This window comes from Oryzias latipes (genome assembly GCF_053564925.1).
Source record: "Oryzias latipes strain Hd-rR chromosome 1 unlocalized genomic scaffold, Olatipes_Hd-rR_3.1 chr1_Y".
NCBI classification, from domain to species: domain Eukaryota; kingdom Metazoa; phylum Chordata; class Actinopteri; order Beloniformes; family Adrianichthyidae; genus Oryzias; species Oryzias latipes.
In genome coordinates, this window is record NW_027616335.1 from 8,057,796 (window position 1) to 8,083,314 (window position 25,519).

A 25,519-nucleotide genomic window follows, 5' to 3' on the forward strand; every position below is an offset into this window, starting at 1 on the left:
ATTCTATCATTTATTACATGGAAGCTGCATCTATCAAATGTGAGCAAGAAGATTGTGCCCTGTTTTTAGCCACATATTTACCTCTTTTGGAAGCTTTCACTGTATAATTTACACCTTTCATGCTTTGCATCTAAAAGATATTTCAAACAAACACATTTTATTCATCTCTTTTATGAGGACCAACAGCTTGAGTACAATTTTAAGAAAAGCTTAATGTTTTTGAGGCATTTTTAACATCGTTATAAAAAGTCAGGAGGACATCCCCTAACCTAAACGTCTTGTGAATGGGCTACTTTACAAACTGGACAAAACTGCAAACACAAGTCACATCCTGGCAGCAAAACAAAGCCTTTCCTATTGTTGGCTGTTTCCTAACTGAGCAGAGATTAACAGTGATTTCTTGATAGCCAGTGGGCAATCATTTTGCAAGATTCGCCCTGCAAGGAGGTGATTTCATCGCCTTTATGACACAAGTCAAGTATCAAAACTGAGCTATATGTCAGCAGACAGTATTACGGGAGGGAGGTTTCCTTAAAAAAAAGCTTAACTACCACCTCCGCAGGGTTCAGTGTCTAGTCTTTGTTTTTGCCATCACATTTCCTGCAGCTCTTGTGAGAATATGATGAAAGATGTCTGTCCTGCTGTCCTAATGGCATCTTCTCATGTGCTCAGAAACTGCCCAGCATTTTAGGCTTGAATGTTTTTTTATGTGTTCTGCTGTTGTTTTTTTTTACTTTCTGCATTTAAGCACAAGTTCCATAAACAAAACGCCATCCCTGACATGAACAATTAATCATCTGTTTTCAAAGAGAACACACAAACAACACAAAGTGCATTAGAGAAGGCTAAGTCACCGTCACGCCTGCACAAACTCACACACCCAGACATCCAAGAAATGCATGCACAAGTCATTCATGGATCTCTTCTCCCAGATATCCAGACCACTTAAGATGACATCCAGATACTTAGATATCCTTCTGACAAAAACATACCCACCTAAAGTTTTTTCCAGTTTGAAGTGTCTAAACATCCTGAACAAAAAAATTAAATTTCCAGAAAACCCTGAGTTACCTAAACCCCTCCCCCTACTAAGTGTTAGAGAAGATCAAAAAGTAATTTGTGTCCGCTGAATTGCTGTTTGATTGGTTTCGTCATTCTGAAATGTGGAGGCAGAAGATTTTATTAATAGCAGAGTTTTACAACATTATAAAACTTAGTCATCCATGAGTCTGCAGTATATAAGCAAAGTTTTGTAGCCGTGCTGTCATTCTCCTGACCAGTCAAGCAGCCTGCTAACGTTGTAAAGACGTGATTGTAACTATTCTATTATTATGGCTTCCTTTTTATGATTATGATGCTGAATATGGATTTGTGATGCTTATTTTTGTTTTAACATTATTTTGTTTCATCCACAGGTGATCGTTCAACTATGCTCAAAACATCTCTTGTGCTTGGATGCCTCCTGAGCATCGCTCTGGCTAAATTTGTAAGTTCAGAAGAATTCATTGTATTTGTATTAAACCTTTGTGGCCTTAGAGTTATATGTGCTATTTAACTTTTTTTTTTATTCAATAAAGCATGACAGGGGCCATGAAGAACCTGAAAGATTCCCCCCTAATCTTCCCTTTCATAGAGTAAGACTCTTGTTTTGCCAATATTTTAGACATATTGTAACCAAATTTCTCTGTATGTGAACAGAAATGTGTTTTTGTCGCAGGGAGAAGGGGATTTCCATCACCCTCCTGGCCGACCTTTTGACGCACAGAACTTCCTTCAGTACCTTCTGTCCATCCTAGAGAAGCTTCAGCCGACCACTTCACCCAGTACTGATACTACTGTGTCTGCAACCACCAGCGCCACAGATACAACAACTGAAACCGCCGCCACCACTCCTGATGTTGCCACCACCGCTGCTGCTAGCACCACCACTCCTGATGTCGCCACCACTGATGCTGCCGCCACCACTCCTGATGTCGCCACCACTGATGCCGCCGCTACCACTGTTTTATGAGATCTGAAATCATCCTCTTCAGCGGACATCAGTTACATCAATTGACAAGGTTTAGAATACTTTCAATGAACATAATGGTGAAACTTCACTTGTTCTCTGAAAATGCTGCTTAAATAAAACATAAAGTAAAAAAATGTACAGTTTGCATGAGTTTGTCTACATTACAAGTCATACATAAATACGTTAAAATTGAATATTTTCTATAAAGTGAAGATTCACATGAAATTGAAAAAAAAACATCAGTATTTTAGTTATATACAACATAAGATGAGTAAGAAATGAAACTATAAGGAAATCTGACAAAGTGAGAGCAGCTGTAAGGAGGGCTGACCTTCCACTGAATAAAGCATTGAACAATTTGCAGGTGTGTAGTGACTTCTACTGGTGGCTGTTGGTTATTGCACCCCACAGAAATGACTGAATGTCTGCACACACCACTTTTGTAACTCTAAATAAACACATGCAAATGGAAATTTGTCAGTTCACAGCAGAAGATTTTTACACACAGATGCATATTTTTGATGCACAAGTATTCACATTCTGTATTACAAGTTCTCAAATCAAATCTACAAGTGCGTTCTTTTTGGAGCATTTTTACCTTCATATTTTTTCCTTAAGTGCATAAAAAGCTGCTGAAGAGAACTAAAGTATGAATGTTTTGTTTTATTATTTAACATGTTGCCTTTCTAGTGACATTCAATCCATGAAGATTTCTTTTATTACATTGATTTCCATTAATTTCTACTTTGGTTAATTTGCTCTTCACTAAAACTCTTTGTAGGAATTTTACATTGTCAAATATGAGAATGGAATTTTGCCTTAAAAAGAAGCAAAGCTGACGGAAATTTACTTCGGGGTCAATATAAACTAAACATTCAACACTTAAGCAGCCGGGTTGATAAACAGTATCTCCCAAAATATAGAATACGTTCCAGAAAATATTGTAAATAATAAAAAATAAAAAAGTAATGTTCATTAAATGCCACCAAACAGGCAGAAAATAGTAAAAAATATGCAAATGTGTGTATGAATGTTTATACTGATGAATCTAAAACCAATAAACAAGGTGTGGAAAAACTTGTAAGCTTTATGATTTAAAACCTTGTAAGCAACTTGTAGCAGCAAAGACTAGGAACTTTTTGTTGCCTTTTGTAAAGACTTAACATTCCTCACAAACTTATAAAGAAATTGTAATTACAATAAAATCTTTTGCATTTGTGTTTTTCTTTTTCTTTGGGTTTCATCTCAACTCTGAAGTTTTTTAAGTCACAACTGCTAATAAATGCACAAAATAAGAGGAAACTGTCAAAGTTATGTTAAAGGGTAAAGTGAAATTGATTAACATCATTTGCTGCTTGTTGACTTTTATCTAGCTTTTCTTTTTTCATAAATATCGAATAAATGTGTAATTTCTACATATTGATTGATATTAAACAAGAACTATTGAGTAAAAGGATGTTAAACATGTGACTATTAGGCTTTAGAAGTTAAACTTTTACTAATCTGTCCTTTTCTGTCCTGCATTTCCACTTGTTATATTTCATTCCAAAAAGTAATGGGATAATTTTTAAAATTGGGAAAACAACCATGTTATTGAGTCTTTATAAATGATCAAATCAAAAGTACAGTCTACAATAAAATGTGGGATTACAGGGGAATTTTTTTGTAACCAACTAAAGAATCATTAAACCAATTTACATTAAAACATTTCTCTGCTAATCCAAATTAATTTGAACATTTTGACTAACTATGAAGTATTTAATCAGCTTTATGTTTCACTTTAGAAAAAAAAAGCAGATTGGAAAGGTAGATTTTCAAATAGGAATGTGTACGCTGTGTTAGGGTGTGCACTGCTGTGGCTCCTGCTGAGGAAATTAATATGATACACCATGTGTAAACAAGATAATTACAGTCTTAAAAAGATTTTGGGAAGAAATTGCTTCATGGGCGGATGTGTAGCTCCAGGCACGGCATATTACTGTCAAAACCCTTCAACAGTAGTATGAAGGGGCCATGAAGCCCTTCAGCTTTGTCAATCTTCACTGACTTTATTCAGCATTTGTGTGAAGGTAATAAAATGCTGCATGTTCTAGTCTGAGATTTCCAAGCCTGCATGCATGATGGTGTAGCTGTGGAAAATATGGACATATTGTTGCAATTAACAAGATGATTAATACAATGTATACTGTAATGTTACAAAAGCACCGTCTGGGAGAAAGACGGTGTGGAAATCCCCGTGTTAATTTTTTGTGAACCTGACCACAAGATTAAAGATGAAGCCACACCTTTGTGGTGTTTGAGCAATGTCGACACACTTGGGCTGTTTAAAAGCGTTTGAGGTAGAAGTGGGGATCGATATTTGATTCACCTTTCTACTCCTCTGCGACACAGTGTCAGTTTTAAGCTGCAGGAGGTCCGAATAGCAACATGAAGTGCATCATGAAGACGTTCCTTCTCATGATTTTCCTCCTCGTTAGTCCCTGTGAAAGTGTAAGTACAACATTTCTTGCTTTTGACATGTTCTGGAGCTTTTTGTTTTATTTATGTTTGGAAAAAAATGTTTTTCTTATTTTTTTTTTAGAGAAGACACAGGAGTGACAGTTCTAGCAGTGAATCCAAAAGTTTCGAGGTACAGACGGAACCTTTTTTAAACTGCTTGTTTCATAGGCCCCCTCCTTCATATGTTCTTTTGTTTTGTCTTGCTGTAGAAATTGAGGCCCTTACTGCTAGATATCTGTAGGCTTCTTCCTACTCTATGCAACCCACCTGCGACATCTACAACTGCAACTACGACAGCAACAACACTAAAAACCACAGAAACTGCAGGGACCCCACGTGGAGACAGCCTCTGAACTGCGCCAATGCCTAAACAAGATCTCCACATGGAGCTGCTCTGCTTCTCATGGAGAGTGTGTACTCCAAAATGTAATGCACTGTTAGTTTTGTGTTTGCCCACCTCTAAGGCCTACACAAAAAAAATCTGAATGTATTGTTGTGACTATTGTTTAAATTTGAGTGGTGATTCTTCCATATTTAATACAATTTTTTTCTATTTTATTTTCATAATGTGCAATAAAAGCTGCAGTGAAAAACCTAAAGGATTCTGCTGTGAAACGAGTCTAATTGAAGCAAAAATGTAGACCTGGTGAAAGGAAGGATCCTGTTGGGAGCGTCTTCTGCAGACACTAATGACAGTGTGCTGATGACACAACACTGTAATATCCACTCAGCGCACTCACATGACCATGCTGGATCAGCACAGCTTAAGTAAGGGTGGAAGCTGAGTCTGTAACACAGTGTGTGTGTGTGTGTGTGTGTGTGTGTGTGTGTGGGTGGGTGTGTGTGTGAGATTTATCCTCTTGATCAACATTTTCATTCACTCCTCTGAACTGCTGACTACTTTGAAAAAAAAGAGAAAAAAAGAGATTCCCATTACTGACTTTTCTCAAAGTTAAATGTTTCTAGTTATAGATGCCAATATTTTAATGTTTACTTTCTAAATAAAGATGAATCTCAATATATAAACTCTGAATATGTATTTTAAGTAATGGATTCTCATCTGCAACCAACAAAAATAAACACAGAAACACACTTGACATTGTTTCTTTGCAGATATGGGTGTATTTTTTTAAGTGAACAAAAACATGGCAGCAATGTAATGTAGTGTGAAAAATAATTTTGATATACCATGATATAGTATTAGTTTTAGCTCAGAAATATGCTTTTAGTTTAGTTTAGATTTTTTATGGAAAAAATATCTAGTTGTTTTATTAAACTAAATCTTCTCCTTCACTTATCCATCAAATCTAATAATTTCTAATAATGGCAAACGGTGTACATATATCTATCTTCCGAGAAGGCCCAAAGCGCTTTACAGTCACAGTTCCATTCACCCATTCACACACAGTCACACACGGATGGGGGCTCCGCCACGTAGCTTCCAGTGTATATAAGTGTGGAGAATGTCCGTAATCTGTAGGGGTGTAAGAAGTCATTTTGATAACGATATAATTCTTATCATAATTAGTGGGGCCGATACAATTCATAGTCAATATTGGTTAATTTTAAACGATCGGATTCATTGAACTAAAATTGATGCAGGACATCTTTAGTCAAAAATTCAACCAGTTTGACTCAAAGATAAATAGCTGGGTACTGATCAGTGCACGTGAAGTTTTCCAGATTTCTTGTATTTTTCAAGTGTAAATGAAATGTGCGTACAAACAAACAAGCAAGTAAACAAGAATAAATGGTAAATCCATTCCTATTTTAGTTTCCTAAAGTTCAATCCACTGTCGTTTTTCCACATCAAAACAATCCAAACAGAACCTCACTGAATGATCACATGTCTTTGTTAAATTCAGTGCATTGGACTGTATTGATCTTCTTCCTCTTTTGGCTTCTCCCATCAGGGGTCGCCACAGCGAACAAGTTGCATGGTAAACTTGGCAATGTTTTATGCCCAATGCCCTTCCTTACGCAACCTTGTCAAACCTGGCTTGGAACCGGAAACAGAGGTAGAGAAGGGAACAGGGAGCAGCCCGGAGTCGAACCATGGTTTCACGGGCAGAAGGCGCCGCAAACCAGCACGAGCTAACCCGGCTCCTCATTGGACTGTAATGATGCTTGATCATTTTTTGCTGCCATCACGTATGTGTTGTCCACTCTGATGGTACTTGGCCATTTTGATATTATATGAAAATAAACCAACTGTACCTCAATCCAATAGTATTTTCCAATATCAATAAAATCATTTTTTTTACTTTTAAAACAATTTTATAACAGTCTAAGTTGATTAACAATTTGCCTCTGACAAATCGATCTGGTTGGATCGTAAATTGAATCACCAATTTAGTCAATTAATCGTTTAACCCATAGTAATTTATGAAAAAATGTTAGTTGCCTGCAAATTAGGACAAAGACTAGCATCTAATGCATCATTAGTTTTGCTGCTTTCAGAAACCTAATTTTCAAAGGTCATCATTTACAAACTTAAATTTTCTTTGTTGAAGTGGCTCTGCCCTCTGCTGTTGTATAATGTGCATACCTTCATTCACTGGGTTTGAGCCAGAAGATCTATACAGGTCCTTTGTAAAAATGTTAAAGTACTGTTGCTTTTGTTTTTTTCTTGTCTCCTTGATGTTGTCACAATAATTGAAGTATTTCCAACATCTTTACAGAAACTTCGTCTTTCTAAATTTTTTCTTTTGCACAGTTCACATATCTGGTCTGATGATAATTACAGTGGTTAGACGTTAAGACATTACAGCAGATTCTCTGAGTAACAGGAAACCTCCAGTCCTGCACTTTAAAATGTTTATCTATACACTTTTTTAGACATTACAGCATCATAATTAGAAGAAACAGGCATTTAAGGGAGTTTAGCACCATTTCCTCGGTTAACACCTAAGTACTTCATTTAGAACAGATGTTTTAGGTTAATTTTTTTGCGTTTCTTTCTGCCATATGATTGGTTAGCTCCTTCTGCGAGCAATACATAAGTCCACGCTCCCATCAAAAAAACGGCAGTGAATTTACCCCCAAAGCACATGCGCTTCAGGTCCTTATTGATTCACTGGAAAAAGCTGAAAGTAATTGGAACTTTTAAGCTTAGAAATGATTATCATATTGCTACTGTCATGTATCACCCTACTGGTGTCTGCTGTACCGGTAAGTTAACTTTGAATCGGAAAAAAAATAAATTGTTTTCTACAAATACAATTTAGCATTGTACTGCTACTGAGTGATTTTTAAAGAAATTCTAACTCCTAAAATTCTTCTTTTCTTTTCTCAGGTTGCCCCAAACACCCATGCCCGCATGCTGCCACAAGGAGGAGCCACTCAAAGAATCCATCCTGTTCAGAGCACAAACCATAAACCTGAGGTTCAGACTCCAGCTCCTCTTTCTCCCATCCAAGAACAAGCACAATCTGGGATTCCCCAGCAGCCAGATCCCCAGGCCGTCCTCGAGCCCAGCCCCTCATTGCCACAGCACACCTGGTATCCACAGGGGGGCAGCACCCCAATCAACCCCATGCCTCAGAATGTGCCCCCATTTCTACCTGCCAACCATCTCACACTAGGACAGCTGCCTCTGGTAGGACATCAAACAGGAGGAAACATCAGAGCGTATTCAGATATTAATTTGAATGTGATTGTTTGTTTGTTTTCTGAAAAAGGTAACAGTAGAAACTAAAGGCATTCTGATATTTCATGTTTTTTGTGTTAGCAGATGTTTCCACCTTATGGTTTCTATCCACTATTCGCTCCACCCTATGGCAATCAGATGGTAAGGTATTGCTAGTCTTCATGCCTGCAGCTAGATCACACACAGACTCACAGAAATGATAAAACTCTGCATGTTGGAACTATGGACTAAAGATCAAAAAATAAAAGAAAAAAATCCCAACCACAAAGTTAATTGAAAGGTTGTGCCTTGGAGTCTTATACATTTTTTACAGCAAGAAAAAAATGTATACGTAACTTTTATACTAGAGAAAGTGTTGTACACATATTTTTGGTTGAGTTATGATGCTAAAGTGCATAATGTTCTCTTTTATCACATTTTCTAGGTTATTTCCGCTTTGTGGGATCAATAAAGTTTTATTTTATTCTATTCTATTCTATTCTTCATAAGGCCACTGCATTGATCTTGAATTGGTAACAAGACAGAATAACAAAAATAAAAATCTAATGGATTTTTCTTTTATCATCCACAAAGTTCTCTCCTTATGGCTTTCCATCGATTCGCGAGTCACCTTTTCTTCAAGCTCCAACACAGCAGCTGCAGAACAATCAAGCACCGCCAGCAGAAAATGTAGTTCCTGCAGGAGCTGCACCTCAGCAGACACAGCAACAGGTCTCCTAATATTACACAACATAAAGAGGAATTTACATCAGGTTTCATCAAATATAATGGAGAGATAAATAATTATGACATGATAATACAGCATAGATTTTCTCCACAGAACCCACCGATTGTATACATGTTACAGCAGCCCATGGTAAAGAACACAGTAATGCGGATTAAAAGTTTGGTTTAGGAGAGTTAAAGAATATCAATCTTGACAGGTGTTGTTTTTTTTTCTAGAACCCTGCAATTGGAGGTCTTAGCTCAGAGGAACTTGAGGTAAGACAGACAAGATCTGTATCTGTCCCACGGCGTGTTCAGGCAGCCTGTTAATAAACTCAGTGATCTCTCTGATGATGAAACTACCCCCCACCTACCATACCTTCCAAAGTATGCCTCCATGTCTCCATTTCAGATGCAGGCGAAATTGAACCAGATGAGCGTGTACAGTGTGCTCACAAACCTGCCTGCAGGTGCTGGACCTGTGCAACCCGAGAACCAAGCCGCTGGACTAACAAACCCTGGGGAGCAAGGTGCCACGCCACATGTGGGAGGCTCAGCAGCAGGAGTTCGCTCATTACAGGGCCCGGCATGTTCCGGATCACTGCTGAACTCCAACAGTGTGCCTGCAGGTGTGAAGACTGCAGTGCCTGAGGCTAACGCCGTCCAGACTCAGAATCACGCCAAGAGTCTCCCCACAAATCGAAACTTAGTCCGTAGCAAAGCTAACTGATAGGAAACAAGAAAGTGCTCAGTGTAATCTGTGTCTGTCCAAGTGATGTTCATCTGTTATTGTTGTTGCCTTTCAATAAGTAGAATGAAATAAAAAAGAAGCACAAGACAAACCAAACCTGCACATTTCCTTATTTTCTAATTAGCTGTATAGAAGGCTTTTGTTTACTTTAGGTTATTTTCTTAAACCTGGATCTTGTTACGTGTTTAAAAGCACCCACCAAATTTGTGCAAAGCCAGAGGTACAATCTGAGCAGACATCAATTAACAACAGCTTTTGTTAAGAAAAATGTGTTTGCTTATTTATGTACCTCGCAGCATGTAGTCAATAATGAGTCTTCAGGGACTGTCTGTCACTTTAGCAGCTAATTGCCTCGTCTGTGTTTAGCAGCCAGCTGCTTTTGTGGATTGTTCCCTCATCAGACCATCAGGTGACACAGAACCCAAAACATATAAATAACTAAAATGTAACATTTCTGTAAAAAAAAAAAGACATTTGTTTACAAGCTATTAACAAAAACTGCATTTGAACAAAAAAATAAAAATTCATCAGTGAAATCTCACTTGTTGTAATACAGAAATGTTCTTTTTGGAGATTTTTCTGGCATGTTACTATAATATTACACCCATTGCATTGGATCAATGGGCGATGGGGCAAATAATGAGAACAAACAGAAAAAATGAGGCAGAAAAGCAACAAACTCATTTAAAAACTAAGGGCAGAGAGTTCAACTGTGAAAAAAAAATAGTTATTTAAAAGGAGCTACAAACAGATGCATTATCAATTACTTCATCAAACACTTTGTTTTTAGATATTCATCTGTGGTATTTTTGGCAAGTTCTTTGTCTCTGTGTGTGTGCAGATGTTTTGATCACTCTTGTGAATTTGAATGTCTGTTACGGCTGCTTATCTGTTCTATCTCGTTCAAAGAAGTTCTTCATGGCACAGCTGAACATTGTCCTTGAAATCACAGGGGGATATTTAGTGTAGATTCCCTTTAACCAAAGACGTTTTAATACAAATTTACCCGAAAAACTCATTTTTTTCAAGCTTATTTCACCATTCTTTCCTCACATTTGATGGCTTTGTAACGAAACCAGAACTACATTAAATGGTATGATAACATTAGTGAATATATTCATCCATAAAAGTGTGTTTTGTTTGTACCCATGTATAATGTATAATGTATCAACTTTGTTTAAATGTAAAGCGTTGATGATGAAAGTTCATCTCATCTTGGAAAACGTTTTCTTGAGAAGAGAAAAATGTTTCCCCCCAAATCTCTGTGTAGTTTTCGGTTTGATGTTTCCGCCACAAAAAAAAAACAAAAAACAAAAATGAGAAGTGACACCACATAAAAATCTGTTTTAGCTCTTAGTTTAAATCTTTTAATTTCAATATGGCCATTATTTGAAAGACTAATTTAAACATTTTCTTTGTTTTTCCATTACTTCTGGTTTTATTATTATGTTTTTGTTATATTTTTACATGAAATATCTATGATGTTTTTGGTATTTTTAATTGTGTGTTGAGAGATACTTCATTTTCAGAATAACATTTTGAACTTGATTCATTGCTTTTAGGAGCAAAACTCCTTAAAGTTCTTAAAAAACTGTGGATGCATGTTAGATTACATGCAATCTTAATCATATTATAACTTTAAAATTGTAGAAATGACAGTGTAACTTAGCCAAAGGAGTTTACCTAATTAGTAATAATTGCAAATATAATGAAAATATAGGTCTTTTTAAAAGATCACAACCTTCACTCAGATTTGGAGCCCATTTGATGAATCTACCAGGATACTCATTCTTAATCTCTACATAGGTTTAGTTCCCAGCAGGTACATTTCTGTGTGAAGTTTGCATGTTCACTCCATACACTCCAGCTTCCTCCCTCAGTCCAAAAACATTCTTCTTAAAGTGTCCAAGTGTGAGTGTGTGCCTGTTGACTTGCCCAGTGTACCCAAATCGTCGCCCAACAGTAGTATGCCAAAAAGCACATAGCAGGTTAAGAAAATGGACAAATGGATGATAAGACAATTTATACAGTTTATATATATTACTGAAAACACAGAATTAGATCATAATTAGTGAAAAGGATTAGCATGAGACAAATCAGTACTACACATTACTGCACACTGTGTCCAAACTGATTCAGTAGACTTTTGGTGCATAATGACTTGTATGGGAGGCAACATTATTTGCTTTAATGTTTTTGATTGTGCAGTTTTCATTTTTTTAAGTACTGCGTCACCAAACAGACTCCAGCTGGGAAAAAGCTGTTTTGGAAACAAGTTGTGTGTGAAAGCTTTCAGAACTGCAATGTCTGACGCTGTGGCCTGACTTCACACCCTGGATCAGTGTGTGAACAAGACTAAATGGATTCATGTTCTGGCCCTGATCAGATTTCTCTTTATTTACCCAACTCATGATGTGTTAATGAAGGTTGTACAGGTCTACACTTCCCTTTGTATGTAGCTTGGTATGGAAACAACTCAAAGTGACTCATTGTGATTATAAATGCAGAATTACTATAGTACTGAAAGTCTGATAATATCCATAGAAAATATAAAAAAAGAAAACGCGATATAATGACATATAATTGAATTTATATATATATATATATATATATATATATATATATATATATATATATATATATATATATATATATATATATATATATATATATATATATATATATATATATATATACATATATATATAGTCAATTCAGGTTGTTTTAAAATGCTATACAAAAAGGTGTAAAACATGCAGTCAAGCTAAATTAGTTCAATTTTTTATTCCAATAACACTAGATTGTTTAAAGTCTTGGCTTCTATAAGTGACCGAGAGTTTTAGTGCAACCCCCAAACTACACGAGCAAAAAGGGACAGTGAAGAGGAAAAGCCTCTCTAAAGAATGGAAACAAGCCTCCAGCAGACTCAGTGAGGACTGTCTGAGACACGAAAGAGACAGGAGGAAAAAATAAATAAATCACACACATCCATATTAAAACCAACAAGGTATGTTAGCGATGGCAACAAGTAGAGAACAGGATATAAATGAATAAATACAAATCCCCTGAAACATCTGTTTTGGTAATAATAAGTTAATAAGTTGGTGATTGCAGCAAAAGGGGGGGACCGGGAGGTGGACATTTTTGTCCTTTCTAAGCTAAACATTTTACCTATTTGGATCAATGTCTAATGGGGTGGGACTTCTGTTTTTTTTTTTACTTCTTTTTCCTCTTGGTCCTCTTGGTATTTTCTAACACATCTTCAGACATTTGAGTCCCTTCAAACCATAAAAATATGAAGTTTTTCTCCAAAATCTAATCCCGTTTGCCAAACTATCTGATCTGACTGTACGCTAGATTTCTGAAGAAAAATACAACCGTCTCATTGTATGGCTGATCTGCAAGTTGTTGCTTAACAAAAACAACAGGTAGACACAAATTAACCATAAAAATTAAATTTTCCATTTTCTTCATATGGTTCCTTCCATATCAATGGATTTATTATGGAGAAAGTGCATGCAAAAAGTCACAAATCGAGGATTTGTTGAAATAAAAAAAGACTCCCTGCACTTTGTAGAGTTAAAAGAGTCTTGCACCTTTTGCCTGAGTATCCTAGAGTAATTAATGGGGTTCAAGCCAAAAAGATAAATATGTTTATGGATTTTTCTCACGAAGACGGTGTTGGCAGCTTTCGATCATAAAGTTTCAAACTTTGGCTCAACATCAAAACCTGTCAAAAGTTCGCGCATGCTTTGTTTTATCAGCGAATAAATAGGAGCAGGTCTCTCAGTGCAAAGCACATCCCTCACCTTGATATTCTGTCTTCACGTTCTGCTGGAAGAAGAAGGTAATGTAGGCATTAAAAAAGACAGTTTCATACAAAAAGAATATTACTAATTCTGAAAATCCTCTTTAACAGCTCACTTCAAAATGAAATTTATTCTGCTTGTGTCCTGCATTCTTGCGGTTGCTTTCTGTGCCCCTGTAAGTAAATATTTTGATTTAAAACATCTTTTAAGAAGCTACTTTTTGACATATAAAGTATATAGAATACATCCCTCATTTTCTTTATTCAGGATTTCTCACATTGACATTGTGCTTCTCTCATGAAATAATTGTGATTTTAAAAAGGTTGTGTTTGTTGGATCTGATACATTTTTAGTGACAGTTACTTTTTGGATAATTTTATCTTACAGAAACCACAGGGTTACAAGGAGTTTGACATCCATCATGCTCCGGCTGAGGTGCAGTTTTGTATGATGAAGTAAAATTAAGAAATAGAAATTCTTTTAACTTGGTTAGTATTCTTCACAGGCAGCCCTGGCCATCCCTGCTGGAGCCCCAGCTGGAACTCTCGAAGTTGTAAGAAAAAATAAAATAAAATTCAGCTTTGATATTACCTTTTATTCTCTTTGATGTGGTACTATTGTTGCTGACCTGGATGACTGAGAATCTCCACAGACTTACTCATGTTTCCGTCTTTTCAGCTGCTCCCAGTGAACAGCCTCAGACAACCAATTGGAGGAGCCGTGAGTAAACTATAATGTTTTATAAATGATTAATTTTGGACATTTCAGAGCCTAAAATGGAACAAACCATCACATTGAGCATGTGCGTACATAATACTTTTGCACGCCCATGTGAATGTCCAATTGTGTTTTCCATTAAAAGGTGAGTGGCTTCATTAAACAGGAGATTCCACGGGGAAATGGTGAAGATGACGAGGTGGTAAGTGTCCCCTGATTTTATTTTGAAGGCAGGAAAATATTTTGAAGTTGCACTGATTTGATGATCTGAACTTCTTCTTTTAGTACTACCCCTTTGGCTTTAACGTGGCAGCTCCCGCTGCACCAGCAGCTGCTGCTGCTGACCCCGTCATCCCTGCTGCTGTTCCTGCTGCTCCTGCTGCTGTTCCTGCCGCTCCTGTTGCTCCAGTTCTGGTCGTCGCTGCCCCGGTAATAATTGAATAAACTGACTAAAAATTAACATTCTGGCCATATTTTAAATAATTTGATTAAATGGCTGCAAGAAGAGAGGAAATTGCAACAGTGATGAGGGCATCAAGTTCAACAAAGTCTTTAAATGACGTTTTTGGCAGAGAAACACTGACTCGACAATCAGATCACATGCAGCACGTTGGCATTACTCTTGTCTGACTCACCAGAGACCTGTCATTTCAGGCTCCCGTACCCAAGGGAGATGATGAGGAGGATGAAGATGACTGAGAAAACATCAGCATTTTCTTTTTTTGCTACCAAGTGAGCCAACAGGTAAAACACCTGAGAAAAGTTAGGTGTTTTCACAGATCTTTTCACAAAATGTTCTATTTTAGTGACATTTGACAAAATTATGTGTGCAGATATCCAATGTTTAAGTATTGATGAGGATTATTTGATTCTTTTATTTAAGGTGACTGGACGAGTAAGGCTTTCAACCCCTCAATACCCCCATCTCAAGCCAGCACTTCTTTAAGTGATTTACAGATACGGTGCTTTGCTGCCTAACGGAAATGCACTGTGAACATGGTGCTACTTTAGTAAATCATGACAAGTAACAAGCTAAAACTTAAAATGTGATTTTGTTTTTTTTGTTTTTTTGACATCTTTGCATGTTTTTTCATCTCTATCTGCTGTCATATTTGCCAATTGTCTAATAAATAAAATGGTTGCATTCGCAGATTCCTTTGTGGTTCTTCATCATCTGAGAAATATTTCTGTTTTTAATGAGTATAATGAGTAAAGATTGGAACTGCATGATGGTTTCCATAAAAACACAATGAACCAAAATGTAACAGAAATATGTCCCTTTCTCAGAAAGCAGCCTCCTGAGACATTTTAAAAATATTACTGGCATACATTCAAGGTTGTTTTCAGCTTTCTTGGAGGACACTGCCTTAAACCATCTTGTTTCAATTGTATGTGTAACAAACGCATAACTTAACTGACAAATTTATGGTACTTTTTGAAGAAATATTTGATCAGCGATAGATCAAAAATGCAAGTAACGGGTGGCTTCTAGATTCTGATATACCTGTTTATACAAAAAGAGTAAAGGTGCTCTGCTCCAGACAGTATAATTAACCTGAGTACATTACTCAGAGAGTGGATTTGACCACTGGTCATTTAGTAAAGCTGAAGACTAGACATGTTCTCTGTACCCCCTCATTGAGTGAATTCCCTCCCTTTTCCTCTCCTGGGATTGGCCCATCGAAGAAAGCAGGGACTCTATAAAAGCAAAAGGGACTGTTTGCATGATACAATGCAATCAGATAGCCTAAACTCATTGTTTTGACGGTTCATTTTTGTGGGTGTTTTGTTTCTGAGGGTGAGTTTATGAATGTTTGCGCATGAAAACAAACATTCAGTGAGAATTTTATCAGTTTCTAATGATGAGTGTTGATATTTGTAGGGACAAAATGAAGTTTGCCATCCTGTGCCTGTGCCTGGTGAGCACAGCCTGTGCTGTACCAGTAAGTCCAAGACAAAAATCAGATTTACTTTCCCCAGTAAAATCTGTGTATATGTCACCTAGCAGCATTTGTGTTTATCTTTAGTTTCAGTACCTGCCACACTTCCCAGGCTCCAGACAGCAGCAGCCACCTGTACAGGTAATGCAGATTTTGCTATAGCTTTTGCTTTATCTCATTTGTAAGAAAAAACTCATAAATATTCTTTTTGTAAACTTTATCCAGGGGAACAATCCCTTTTCATCTGGTTTTCCACAACCTGGACTCCCAGGAGCTTATAGTATAGAACTGGTATGTTATAGTACTTCAGAGTACCTGGTGATATTTGTAAAATAAAACTCAAAAGTTATTGAGCTCTACTAAAGGTACTTTTGTTTGTGTTTAAGATTTACCCTCACAGATTTCCTGGTGGTCCCACTGGTGGAGCTAATCCAACACAGGTAAGAATGAACACGGTTCTGTAAAGTCTTAATTTATAAAGAATAATCAATAATAGTTTGAGCGACTTTTGGTCCTAATTGATCGTCTTTCCTGCAGCCCTTTTCTTCTTATGGTTTCATCAAATACTCCATTCCTCAGCCACCAGGCAGACAGAGTTTAGAGATTGTAAGTGTTTGCCTCCTGCAAGCATTATTACGTTTGGCACATTAACTAATCATAATGTTCTTGTGTTTTCCTCTGCAGTTCTACCCCTATGACTTCAGTCAGCAAAGGGTAAACTATATATGTGCAATATTTTGCACAAGTGCTATCATAATATGTATGTACTGAAATGATTGAGTGGGTTTTCTCTGGTTTCAGATTGTGCAGAACCTTCCTCCCATGTCAAACCAACCCATAATGCCAGATGTGAGATGATTTTATTTTGAAATCTAAACACATTTATATCTTGCTGCTGTTTGAAAACCCTGTTTGTGTGTCTTTTGCATCTTGCAGGTTTTCCCAATTGAATATCCTCCTCAAAACATGCCTCAGCAAACCATAAATGTAAGAACTGAAAAATATACCTGAAAAGATTTGTATGTAGCCTCTTGTTCCATTTTCCCCTTCTTCTCTTTACAGAAGCCAACCTCTGATGCCAAAGCTGTCCCATCCCAGGATCCACTGCAGTCACTCCTGCAGAATAAGCCCACACAGGCAAGCCAGGTAGCCTTTTACTTTCCAAAATACTTTGAAGCAGGACATGTAAAGAAGGATATGTAAGGAGTATGTGTCTTTGCAGGTGCATCCAAAGGTGTAAAGGAGCTCCTCCGTCATTATCTGCCAGTGAACCTGGAAGTGCTTGACAAAAACTGAAATTACGTTAAATGGAAGCTTTTCATGAAAGTAAATAATGAAAAGAAAGAATATTAGCAGAAAAAAAGTTTGACTGAATTACATTCTTAGAATGATTCATGTTAAAAAAACAACCTTTTGATTTCTTCATCCTCTGATTATTAACAGTAAGCTATTGTAGGTCTGCAGACAGGAATTTATTTTTTATTTTTTTCTCACAGCGTGTGCTGCATCTTAGTTCATGTTGTTTCACGTCCTACTGTGTCATTTTCTTTAATAAACAAACACTTTGAAGCATTTCTCTCATGCCTACCGTTTATTGTGAAACAGTTTGGAAGTTGACTGAAATTAACTTATGAGTGATTTCTTAATAAAAGCTATCAACGTGTGCCTGTAATGTCTGGTAGACTGTTCAACTGGACAGAAGGCAGGGAGTCCAATTCCCGGCCTTGAGGGCCAGTGTCCTACATGTTTTTCAACCAACCTGCCATTGAGGCACCTTATTGGCTACATATACCTGATCCAGGTAAAATCCTGTTGATAAGGCAGGATTTCTGGAAAACCAGCAGGAGGCCGGCCCTTCAGGCCTGGAGTCTGACACCCCTGCAAAAGTTTTTTTTTTTTTTTTCAAACCAATGCAAATGAATTCAATAAATAAAAAATATGAAAGAGAACTGATTAAAAAAAAGCGAATGACAAAAATCAAAAAATGGGGCAAAATATACTTATTTAAAAATGCAACTCAGTTAAATCCAGTCAAAACAACTTCATTTCTCTGGTATGAACTTTCTTTGCCGGTTGAAGACAAACAATCAACAGTAAAATCAGTGTTACAAGCATACACTCAATAAAATACAGCTGTATACACTCAAACCTGCTAAAGCAACCTCATAAAACGTTTAAGGAAAAAAAAAGATGCAGCTGACTTAGCTGCTTAACCCTTGTGCTATCCTAGGCACTTTAATGTTGGGAATTGGGTCATCTAGACCCACTAGACAGTGCTCTGAGCCTTTTTTCTTCAATGATTTGTGAAGCTCACTGGTGTCCATGGATTACATGAAATCTTCCACCTTTATCCACCTTTATCATGGTAGGAATAACATGTAAAAGTAAGGGTGGGGTCATCTAAGATAGCACAAATTATCAGTGCAAAAACCTAAAACTTAAAGACTCACTGACACCCATCTTCTGCCCCCTGGTGTTCTCTTTTTATACAAAGCAAATAACAAAGAAAGGAAAACAGCATTTGAATTTATTCATTATGAGTCACTTTATTAAAAGGAAAGATAGTACATATATTTTTGTATAATCTTTTAAGTCATGCTTTTGGGTGTCAACACGTTTGTACTTAAGGTATATAGTCTGCATAAAAGGTTCACAAACACTTTGCATGAACGTGTGTGGCTTTCCCCATTCTTGGAATATGGGAAATAATACATTTTACATCAAAAATCCCCCAAAAGGTATTCTCAAGTTTTAATAATATTTGCATTTGTGCAAATTTATAGAATTAAAAAAGCAAGTGATAAGTACAAGAACGACTATCACAGATCAACAATTTAGGAAGAAATTATAAAAGGAAATGAGATTTGGGAAAGATTTCTTTTCCACATACTCATCTCATCTCCTCTGTCTGACAAGTCTAAAATTATCTTCATCCCAGGATTTACTATATAGACATTACAGCAACTGAATGTTATTCAGCCTACATACCACTGCTTAAAGACATTAAACTAAATATAACTATTTCAGTGGTTGAGCAAATTTCCCCGCAGTGAAATGTAACTTCTGTAGACAAAGACATCAAGGGAAAGTTCCTCTGTATTTCAGACCCTGAAGTAAAAATCCTGTCCCAGCATGATTTTAATTTTTATCCCCGCAAAGCAACATGCCGTCCTCTCACGCTAACACTCTCTGTTCTTATTAGGGATTCTTTGTCATAACTCCAATCATCAGCTGGTGGAGTTTTGTTGAAAGAACCAGGAGTGAAAGATAATTTGATCCAGCAAACCTTTTTGATATGATATTTTTTTAGCTTAAAGTTCTCGATTTGTTGAAGCATGCATAAAAATAACCAGACAACTGAAAAAAAAATCATGACAGAACGGGGCTTTCTTCGTGGAAGTAGGCTAAATACACTCACTGGCCACTTTATTAGACACACCTGTCCAACTGTTCGTTAATGCAAATTTCCAATCAGCCAATCGCATTGCAGCAACTTCATGTATTTAGGCATGTGGACATGGTCAAGACAATCTGCTGCAGTTCAAACAGAGCACCACAACGGGGAAAGGGGATTTAGTTTACTTTGAATGTGGTGTAGGAGATATTTTCTTGGCACACTTTTGTATGATGGTACTTAAGTAGCAATGTAGCATAGCATATCATAGCATATAGAAATGAGTCAGCTTCAGCTGTATGTGTAGGATGTGCTGCTGCAACATCAGGTCATTGTTGAAAAAATTCAAATATGAGCATTACAGTGTATGTCAAACTCTCCAATGTCTAAATGAAAAACATTGTAGTAGAATAAAGAGATCAATTCCATTAGTATATCTTCCTTTAATATAGAAGGTTCGGATTGTTCTGAAAGTTTGAAATAAAGCAATTAAAAAGCTATCAGGAAAAATGTGTATTAAAGTGCCGGGAGGAGGATGGAATTGTTTTTAAAATAAAAGTAGGACGTTTTGTAAAAGTGCTGTAAATGTAATGTATTTCTTTGTTGCTCTGCAGTGGTGATAAATGATCTTGGTTTGGTTTAGTATATCCCCTGCAGAGGATGTTCAAAACTCCTGATGCCAAAGAACTCCAGACAGCAGGGTGGCAGTACATCCAAATGAAAGAATGAAGCTAGATCGTGTTTTGTCCCATGTGCTGCTGTGCTGTTTGAAGGCGTAACACCAGGGTTTTGAAGATGTATGTCTGACACTGAAGGGCAGCATTTTTAAAGAAAAAGTTAGTCATGCAGCAGGTTCTCCAGCTTTTTAGGGTTGTGCTTTTCTATCCACCTCACAGAGGGAAATACTGTGAAAGCTCAGTTAAAAGCTAGATTATAGACTTAAATATAATGGATTAGCTTTGTTTCAACACTACTTTCCATTTGTTTTAGAATAAGAGGAATGAAAAAACACAATTGCTTTGTAATGTGTAGTGTGTAGTATTTTATTTCTTCTTCCTGTTCACAAGTGGTAGGGGGTGTGGACTTCCAATAAACTCAGTCCTGATTGGCGAGATTGACTGCCATAGACTATGAATGACTCAGACCAATTACTGCTTACTGATGTTGTCTGGCTCCAACATGGCAGTATTCATATCACGAAAAGATGGTGGCTGATTTAACTGGATTGATTTTATTTGGCTGGAACTGGGCGTAAGCCATTTTCAATGGGTGATGTCACACGCAGTCCAGTTCTCGTACACAGTCAGTGCTATAGGGACACCATATGTATAGTTTTGGTCTTAACAGAAGGGTTTCCAATGTTTCTTAAAGAAAATGAAAACCTAATGTAAATACATTTATGAATATAGCTTGCTTTAAAAGAGCACAACATAGCCTTTTTACTGAAGGCAACATTTTTATAGCAGTTTAATCAAATCTATTCAAACCTTGTTAGACAAAAAATCTCACTTAATAGATATTTTTTTTGTTTTTTTGTTGGTGTAAATGCAACCAGATATTGCATTTTTTCTTCCAGAAGTGACCTATAGTGTAGACACCCTGAACCTAGTGACTCCAGTAGACCTGTAAATTGTGTATTTCCCAGACAGCTCCTCAAACTGCAGCTGTAAAAGATTTGCAACTCAGCAAGTACAAGCCACCAAGATCTGTGTATTAAACAGTGTCCCATCCTGCTACTTTGCCAAACAAAATACAGACAGATTAACTCGTCAAATATGAAGCATTCCCACTGGAAAAGACGATCAATTTATAACTGAAAATAAAACAAAAACTTGTCTCATATGGCAGTGTCACATAACTTAAAGGACTAATAAAGAGACAGTTATCTTGGAGGGAAAACTCATTATCTCAGCAGATCTGAGGCAAGTCTGGGAAACTGTTTTGTAGATTACAGAGTGAGCGCCTCATTATCTGATCTGGAAAGAAAACGCTTTGAGACCTGCATTGTTCAAAATGACTATGATGTACAACCTAAACAAACGTATAGACACCCCATACTTATCATTAAAAATGTGTACGTGCTTGTATCGCATACATTGTCTGTAAATTATGGTTACTGGGAATGGAATTTCTGAATTTGGAGCACAGACTTATTTCTTTCAAGGCAGTGAGCCTTAAAGATTTATGCCAGGACAACACAGTTATTCATGTGATGTTTGTATTCAGAATTGATTTAAAGGTTAAAAATAGATCGTTAGCAAGATTACTTCAGGAAAAAATTCCAATTATCTTTTGAAATGATGTATAGTTTAATGAAAATGTTGCCACCAAACTCTGGGTTCATTTATTTTTTTTGTGTTACTGGCACTGAAGGAGCCCCTTGTAATTACAGTTGGGCTGTGGGGCGTAGCGGTTCCAGGTCTGAGGTCAGAGTCTTGACAGGGATCAAGTAAATTAGAAGGTCATAGAAAAAAATTCCTGAAGCTCAAACGATGGTTGAACACTTCTGCTTAACATCATTTCTCACTCTTTTTGCTCTATCAGATGTGTTTAAAAAATGACAAATTCATGTTTGAATGAGTACATTTCTTCACATATGTTTCTCCAACTGGTTTAATGAAGTGGATGAGAAAAATGAAAGTATGGTTGCTATTTTATCAATGTGTTGGAACAATTCTAACTGGATATCAGATCTGCCCGCAAGGTTCTTGCATTTCTTTTCACACCACAATAAGTAATATTTTGGGTTGCTTTCATGGATCTCCTTTTCTTTCAAGCTTTGGTTTTAGGGCAATAAAGATGAGCATGTTTGCTAAGACGACTTGAACAAAGCATATAATTAAGGGTAACCAGGGCCTCAACCCCACATACCACTTTTTCTTTGGTTTTGACACGTAAGACATTTCTTCAAACACATAGCTCTGCATGTTTTACTGGATGTGATTGGCTATCACTGGGTATTCCAGAATATAAATGGCTTCTTTGGGCAACATGAGGAAGACTTGGCTCCATATCTGAGAATCTGAGAAGATACTTTGTCTGCTGCAGAAAAAAAGTAAGATCTTTTTTATTTTTTGGGGAATTGGATTATTAAAAGGTTTGTTCTGAACTTTTCACCAGAGAAAAAAAATGTCTTTATGTTTTCGCGATATCATTAGTATGTTTTCTTAAAAAATAAAAAGTATCATTTTTTCAACAACAAAAAAATCTTCTTTTTTTTTTGTATTTTCTGCAGGACCTAAAATGAAGTTGTTTGTATTTTTGTACCTGATCATCTCCGCTTCTGCTGCTCCTGTGAGTCTCATTTTATCTTTCTTTTAGAAAAGAATGCATCTTTTGTTAAAAAATTTAAATGCTGTTGATCTTTAGAACTCCCTTATGTATATTTATTTGTGTCTTTCTCCTCAATTGCAGGCTCCAGACAGTGACAGCAGTGAGGTAAAGGTGCTCCTTTTGATCTGCTTTTGGGACTTGTCGCATCACGTTTTTGTCACGTCATCAACAACAGCTTTTTTAGAGAGGGGAAATAATTGCTTTCATTGCTCACCACTTCGGATGTCTGGTATTTATCCAACAGGTTGCAGCACATGCTAATGCAGCCCTCAGGCTCATGGAGCTGTTTAGGGTGTACCAGCAGCAGGTACAGGAGCTAACAATGTTTCACTTAAATTAGACTTGACTTTGAGGATCAACCATGAATATTTACCTTTTCAGGGACTTGCAAACCCCTTTCTTCCTGCCGCTGGTGCTCATGTGAGTTTTGAGATAAATTCTGTTTGACTTTCTGTAGCAAAAAGTAGTCAGTTTAGGTGTACTACAAGTATACTGATTCTAAAAGTGAGATAGTATCCTTGAAGTTTACTTTTTGTGTCCTATCCATATATTGTAAATTTAAATTGTTCCAATTTAGTCTGAATAAGTCTTCAGTTGATATACTTTCTACACTATCACATGGTCTAGGGTATTTACTACACATAATCCTCAAGTAGACCTCATAAAATATAACTTCAAGTGTTCTACTTTATGCAAATTAACAAAATCTAAAAAATCGTCAAATTCTCACTTGAGTATGTTTGATCTTTGCTTTTTCTAGGCTGGTCCTGCAGCGGCTGCAGATGTAAGAACCTTCATTACATTGCACCATCAAAACTCAATACTGCATTTAAATTGAATCATGTTTTAAATCCAGATAAATGTACCAGTCCAGCCAGCTGCTGCTGCCATCCCAGCAGGAGATGCCTCAGATGAGGAGGCTGAGGTGAGTCTTCAATTCACACCAAGGCTATTTTTTTGTCCCCTTTGTTTGTACTAAACTGATTTTTTCCATCTTGTAATTTCTTTTAATTGTTTAAGGAGCTGTTTGCTCCAAAAAAGTCACACAAATAGAAATAATGACACTCCAGGGTGTAAAACTGAAGTAACTGATGCATTGACAGTTCTGCTCCAGTTTCTTCAAGCTTCCTGGAATTAGTCACACACTCCTAACCAGACGCAAAGCTCTATTGTTGAATTAAAGGAAAATAAATGGCTCCACCAAAACTCCAGACACACGTGACATTACAGTGGTGAGACAAATTTAAATAAACCAACAATTATTCCGTGGATATATTTTGTCTCGGTATTGTCGGAAATTGCTGGGTGTTGCTAAGGTTTCTGCAACAATAACAATGAACCAAAACAAACCGAACATCCCAGCATGTGCTACTAACTTATACTTAAGCCTTGAGAATTTGTGTTTTTTTTTTATTCTTTCTTCTCATAAGAAAACCTTGTTGGAGATTTTGTAAAAGTACGCATGCAAAGGCTTTTTTATTTATTTAATCAAACAAGCCAACCAAAGATGCGCTTGTTTTACATCCTATTTATTGAGCCAAATTCACAGAGATTAGGATTCTGCAGCTGATTCTTCCTGGTCCAAATCAAACTTTTTTATTTCTTTTTGACTTTACTCCAAAGGATGGGAACCCAGGTCCCGGTGTTGGGGTGGCACCCCTAAACTCTGACGAGGAAGAGGAGGTTGAAGAAGTGGAGGCCACTGAAGTGGAGCCGGCAGTGGTGGAGACGGCAGCAGAGGCCACGGCAGCGCCTCCGGCAGCAGCTGCTGAGCCTGCCGTGGTGGATGTGGCTGTGGATGCTGCACCAGTTGATGATGTTGTTGTGGACGTGCCTCCCGTTGACGTTGCCGCTGTTGACATCGCCCCCGAGGTGGCTGTTGATGTGGCCGGTCCTGCCGCAGCTGATATCCCCGCTGCTGCTGATGTCCCGGCTGCTGGTGACACTGTGGCCACAGACGCAGCTGAGAATGAGGTGACGGGAGGCATCGCAGATCCTGCTGCACTGTAGCTGCCCTCCTCTGTTGTTAAATGACTGAAACACTCACATCTGATGTAGAAGAGAGGCAAAAGGAAAAAATGAAACCTCGAAAAACAACCTTTTCTCTTTTTTATACTCTAAGCATGAAAGTAGTTAGAAATTGTTTGCTTTGTTTTGTGTGTGTTTTTTTTATGTAGTTCCATTTGGCAAAGCTTGGAAGTTGTTGTCTTTTATTTTCCTGATTTTTCTGTGCTTGACATTAAAAAGCCTCATCTTTCAGAATGCAGCAGCGACGGGAACCTTTTTTTAGCAGAAAGTCAAACGGATGTAGCTTACATTATGTAGTGTCATGACCTTTTCCTTCAAATCTTATTTTCAAAGTCTTGTGTAGACTTATATTTCATTTCATGTAAATGTTGATTTGATTTGAAATAAATCTTGTACTACTACCTTTTCCTGCTTTCTATTATTGCTGTAAACCAAATAAAGTGCTGTTTGCTTCTATGCATGCAAATGCATGTATTCATTTTATGTTGGTGAGTTGTAAAAAGCACACCTGCCAACAGGGAGAGGTATTACCCCCCCCCCCTTTTTTTTTAATTTAATTTTTTTCGCAAACTGAAAAATAAAAAGTGTAGTCTAAATGACTCTACACACTCAAGAGGTTTCATGTTAATCTGACCTGAAATCTGTTCAGATGGGGCTGATCTAATAGGATCAGAAAGGGATTT

The 25,519-nt window shown here is 37.1% G+C and overlaps 4 protein-coding genes and 2 long non-coding RNA genes across 7 annotated transcripts; all 6 read left to right on the forward strand.

Moving 5' to 3' along the window:
• The first annotated feature begins 1,577 nt into the window (after positions 1–1,577).
• Positions 1,578–2,147, forward strand: LOC144990240 (uncharacterized). Its single transcript, XR_013654248.1, has 2 exons — positions 1,578–1,634; positions 1,718–2,147. It is a non-coding gene; the product is annotated as an uncharacterized LOC144990240 (long non-coding RNA).
• Positions 2,148–4,234: 2,087 nt separating this feature from the next.
• LOC105354180 (uncharacterized) lies at positions 4,235–5,109 on the forward strand. The gene is made up of 3 exons (XR_908856.4): positions 4,235–4,501; positions 4,593–4,640; positions 4,720–5,109. It is a non-coding gene; the product is annotated as an uncharacterized LOC105354180 (long non-coding RNA).
• A 2,394-nt stretch (positions 5,110–7,503) lies between these two features.
• LOC144990420 (uncharacterized) lies at positions 7,504–9,719 on the forward strand. Of its 2 annotated transcripts, none has more exons than XM_078943628.1 (7): positions 7,504–7,681; positions 7,806–8,108; positions 8,241–8,300; positions 8,733–8,870; positions 8,980–9,015; positions 9,102–9,140; positions 9,277–9,719. In XM_078943628.1, exons 1-7 carry the CDS (start codon positions 7,628–7,630, stop codon positions 9,592–9,594), a joined length of 948 nt encoding a protein of 315 aa, XP_078799754.1. In that variant the 5' UTR covers positions 7,504–7,627; the 3' UTR covers positions 9,595–9,719. The 2 variants fall into 2 exon arrangements, with proteins under 2 accessions (XP_078799754.1, XP_078799755.1); XM_078943629.1 differs by having other exon boundaries at positions 7,506–7,681; positions 8,244–8,300.
• A 3,660-nt stretch (positions 9,720–13,379) lies between these two features.
• LOC110013344 (uncharacterized) lies at positions 13,380–15,293 on the forward strand. Its single transcript, XM_020699512.3, has 9 exons — positions 13,380–13,462; positions 13,535–13,599; positions 13,812–13,859; positions 13,930–13,977; positions 14,103–14,144; positions 14,287–14,343; positions 14,427–14,570; positions 14,796–14,885; positions 15,025–15,293. The coding sequence occupies exons 2-8, from the start codon at positions 13,546–13,548 to the stop codon at positions 14,838–14,840; spliced, it is 438 nt and encodes a 145-aa protein (XP_020555171.3). The 5' UTR covers positions 13,380–13,462; positions 13,535–13,545; the 3' UTR covers positions 14,841–14,885; positions 15,025–15,293.
• Positions 15,294–15,870: 577 nt separating this feature from the next.
• scpp5 (secretory calcium-binding phosphoprotein 5) lies at positions 15,871–17,653 on the forward strand. The gene is made up of 11 exons (XM_004084047.5): positions 15,871–15,939; positions 16,024–16,084; positions 16,169–16,222; positions 16,307–16,372; positions 16,468–16,521; positions 16,619–16,687; positions 16,766–16,795; positions 16,883–16,930; positions 17,018–17,068; positions 17,144–17,227; positions 17,304–17,653. Exons 2-11 carry the CDS (start codon positions 16,031–16,033, stop codon positions 17,319–17,321), a joined length of 528 nt encoding a protein of 175 aa, XP_004084095.1. The 5' UTR covers positions 15,871–15,939; positions 16,024–16,030; the 3' UTR covers positions 17,322–17,653.
• Positions 17,654–22,386: 4,733 nt separating this feature from the next.
• LOC101159416 (uncharacterized) lies at positions 22,387–25,237 on the forward strand. Its single transcript, XM_011475762.4, has 8 exons — positions 22,387–22,530; positions 22,711–22,769; positions 22,890–22,913; positions 23,053–23,115; positions 23,190–23,228; positions 23,569–23,592; positions 23,665–23,733; positions 24,432–25,237. The coding sequence occupies exons 2-8, from the start codon at positions 22,719–22,721 to the stop codon at positions 24,816–24,818; spliced, it is 657 nt and encodes a 218-aa protein (XP_011474064.3). The 5' UTR covers positions 22,387–22,530; positions 22,711–22,718; the 3' UTR covers positions 24,819–25,237.
• The last annotated feature ends 282 nt before the right edge of the window (positions 25,238–25,519 follow it).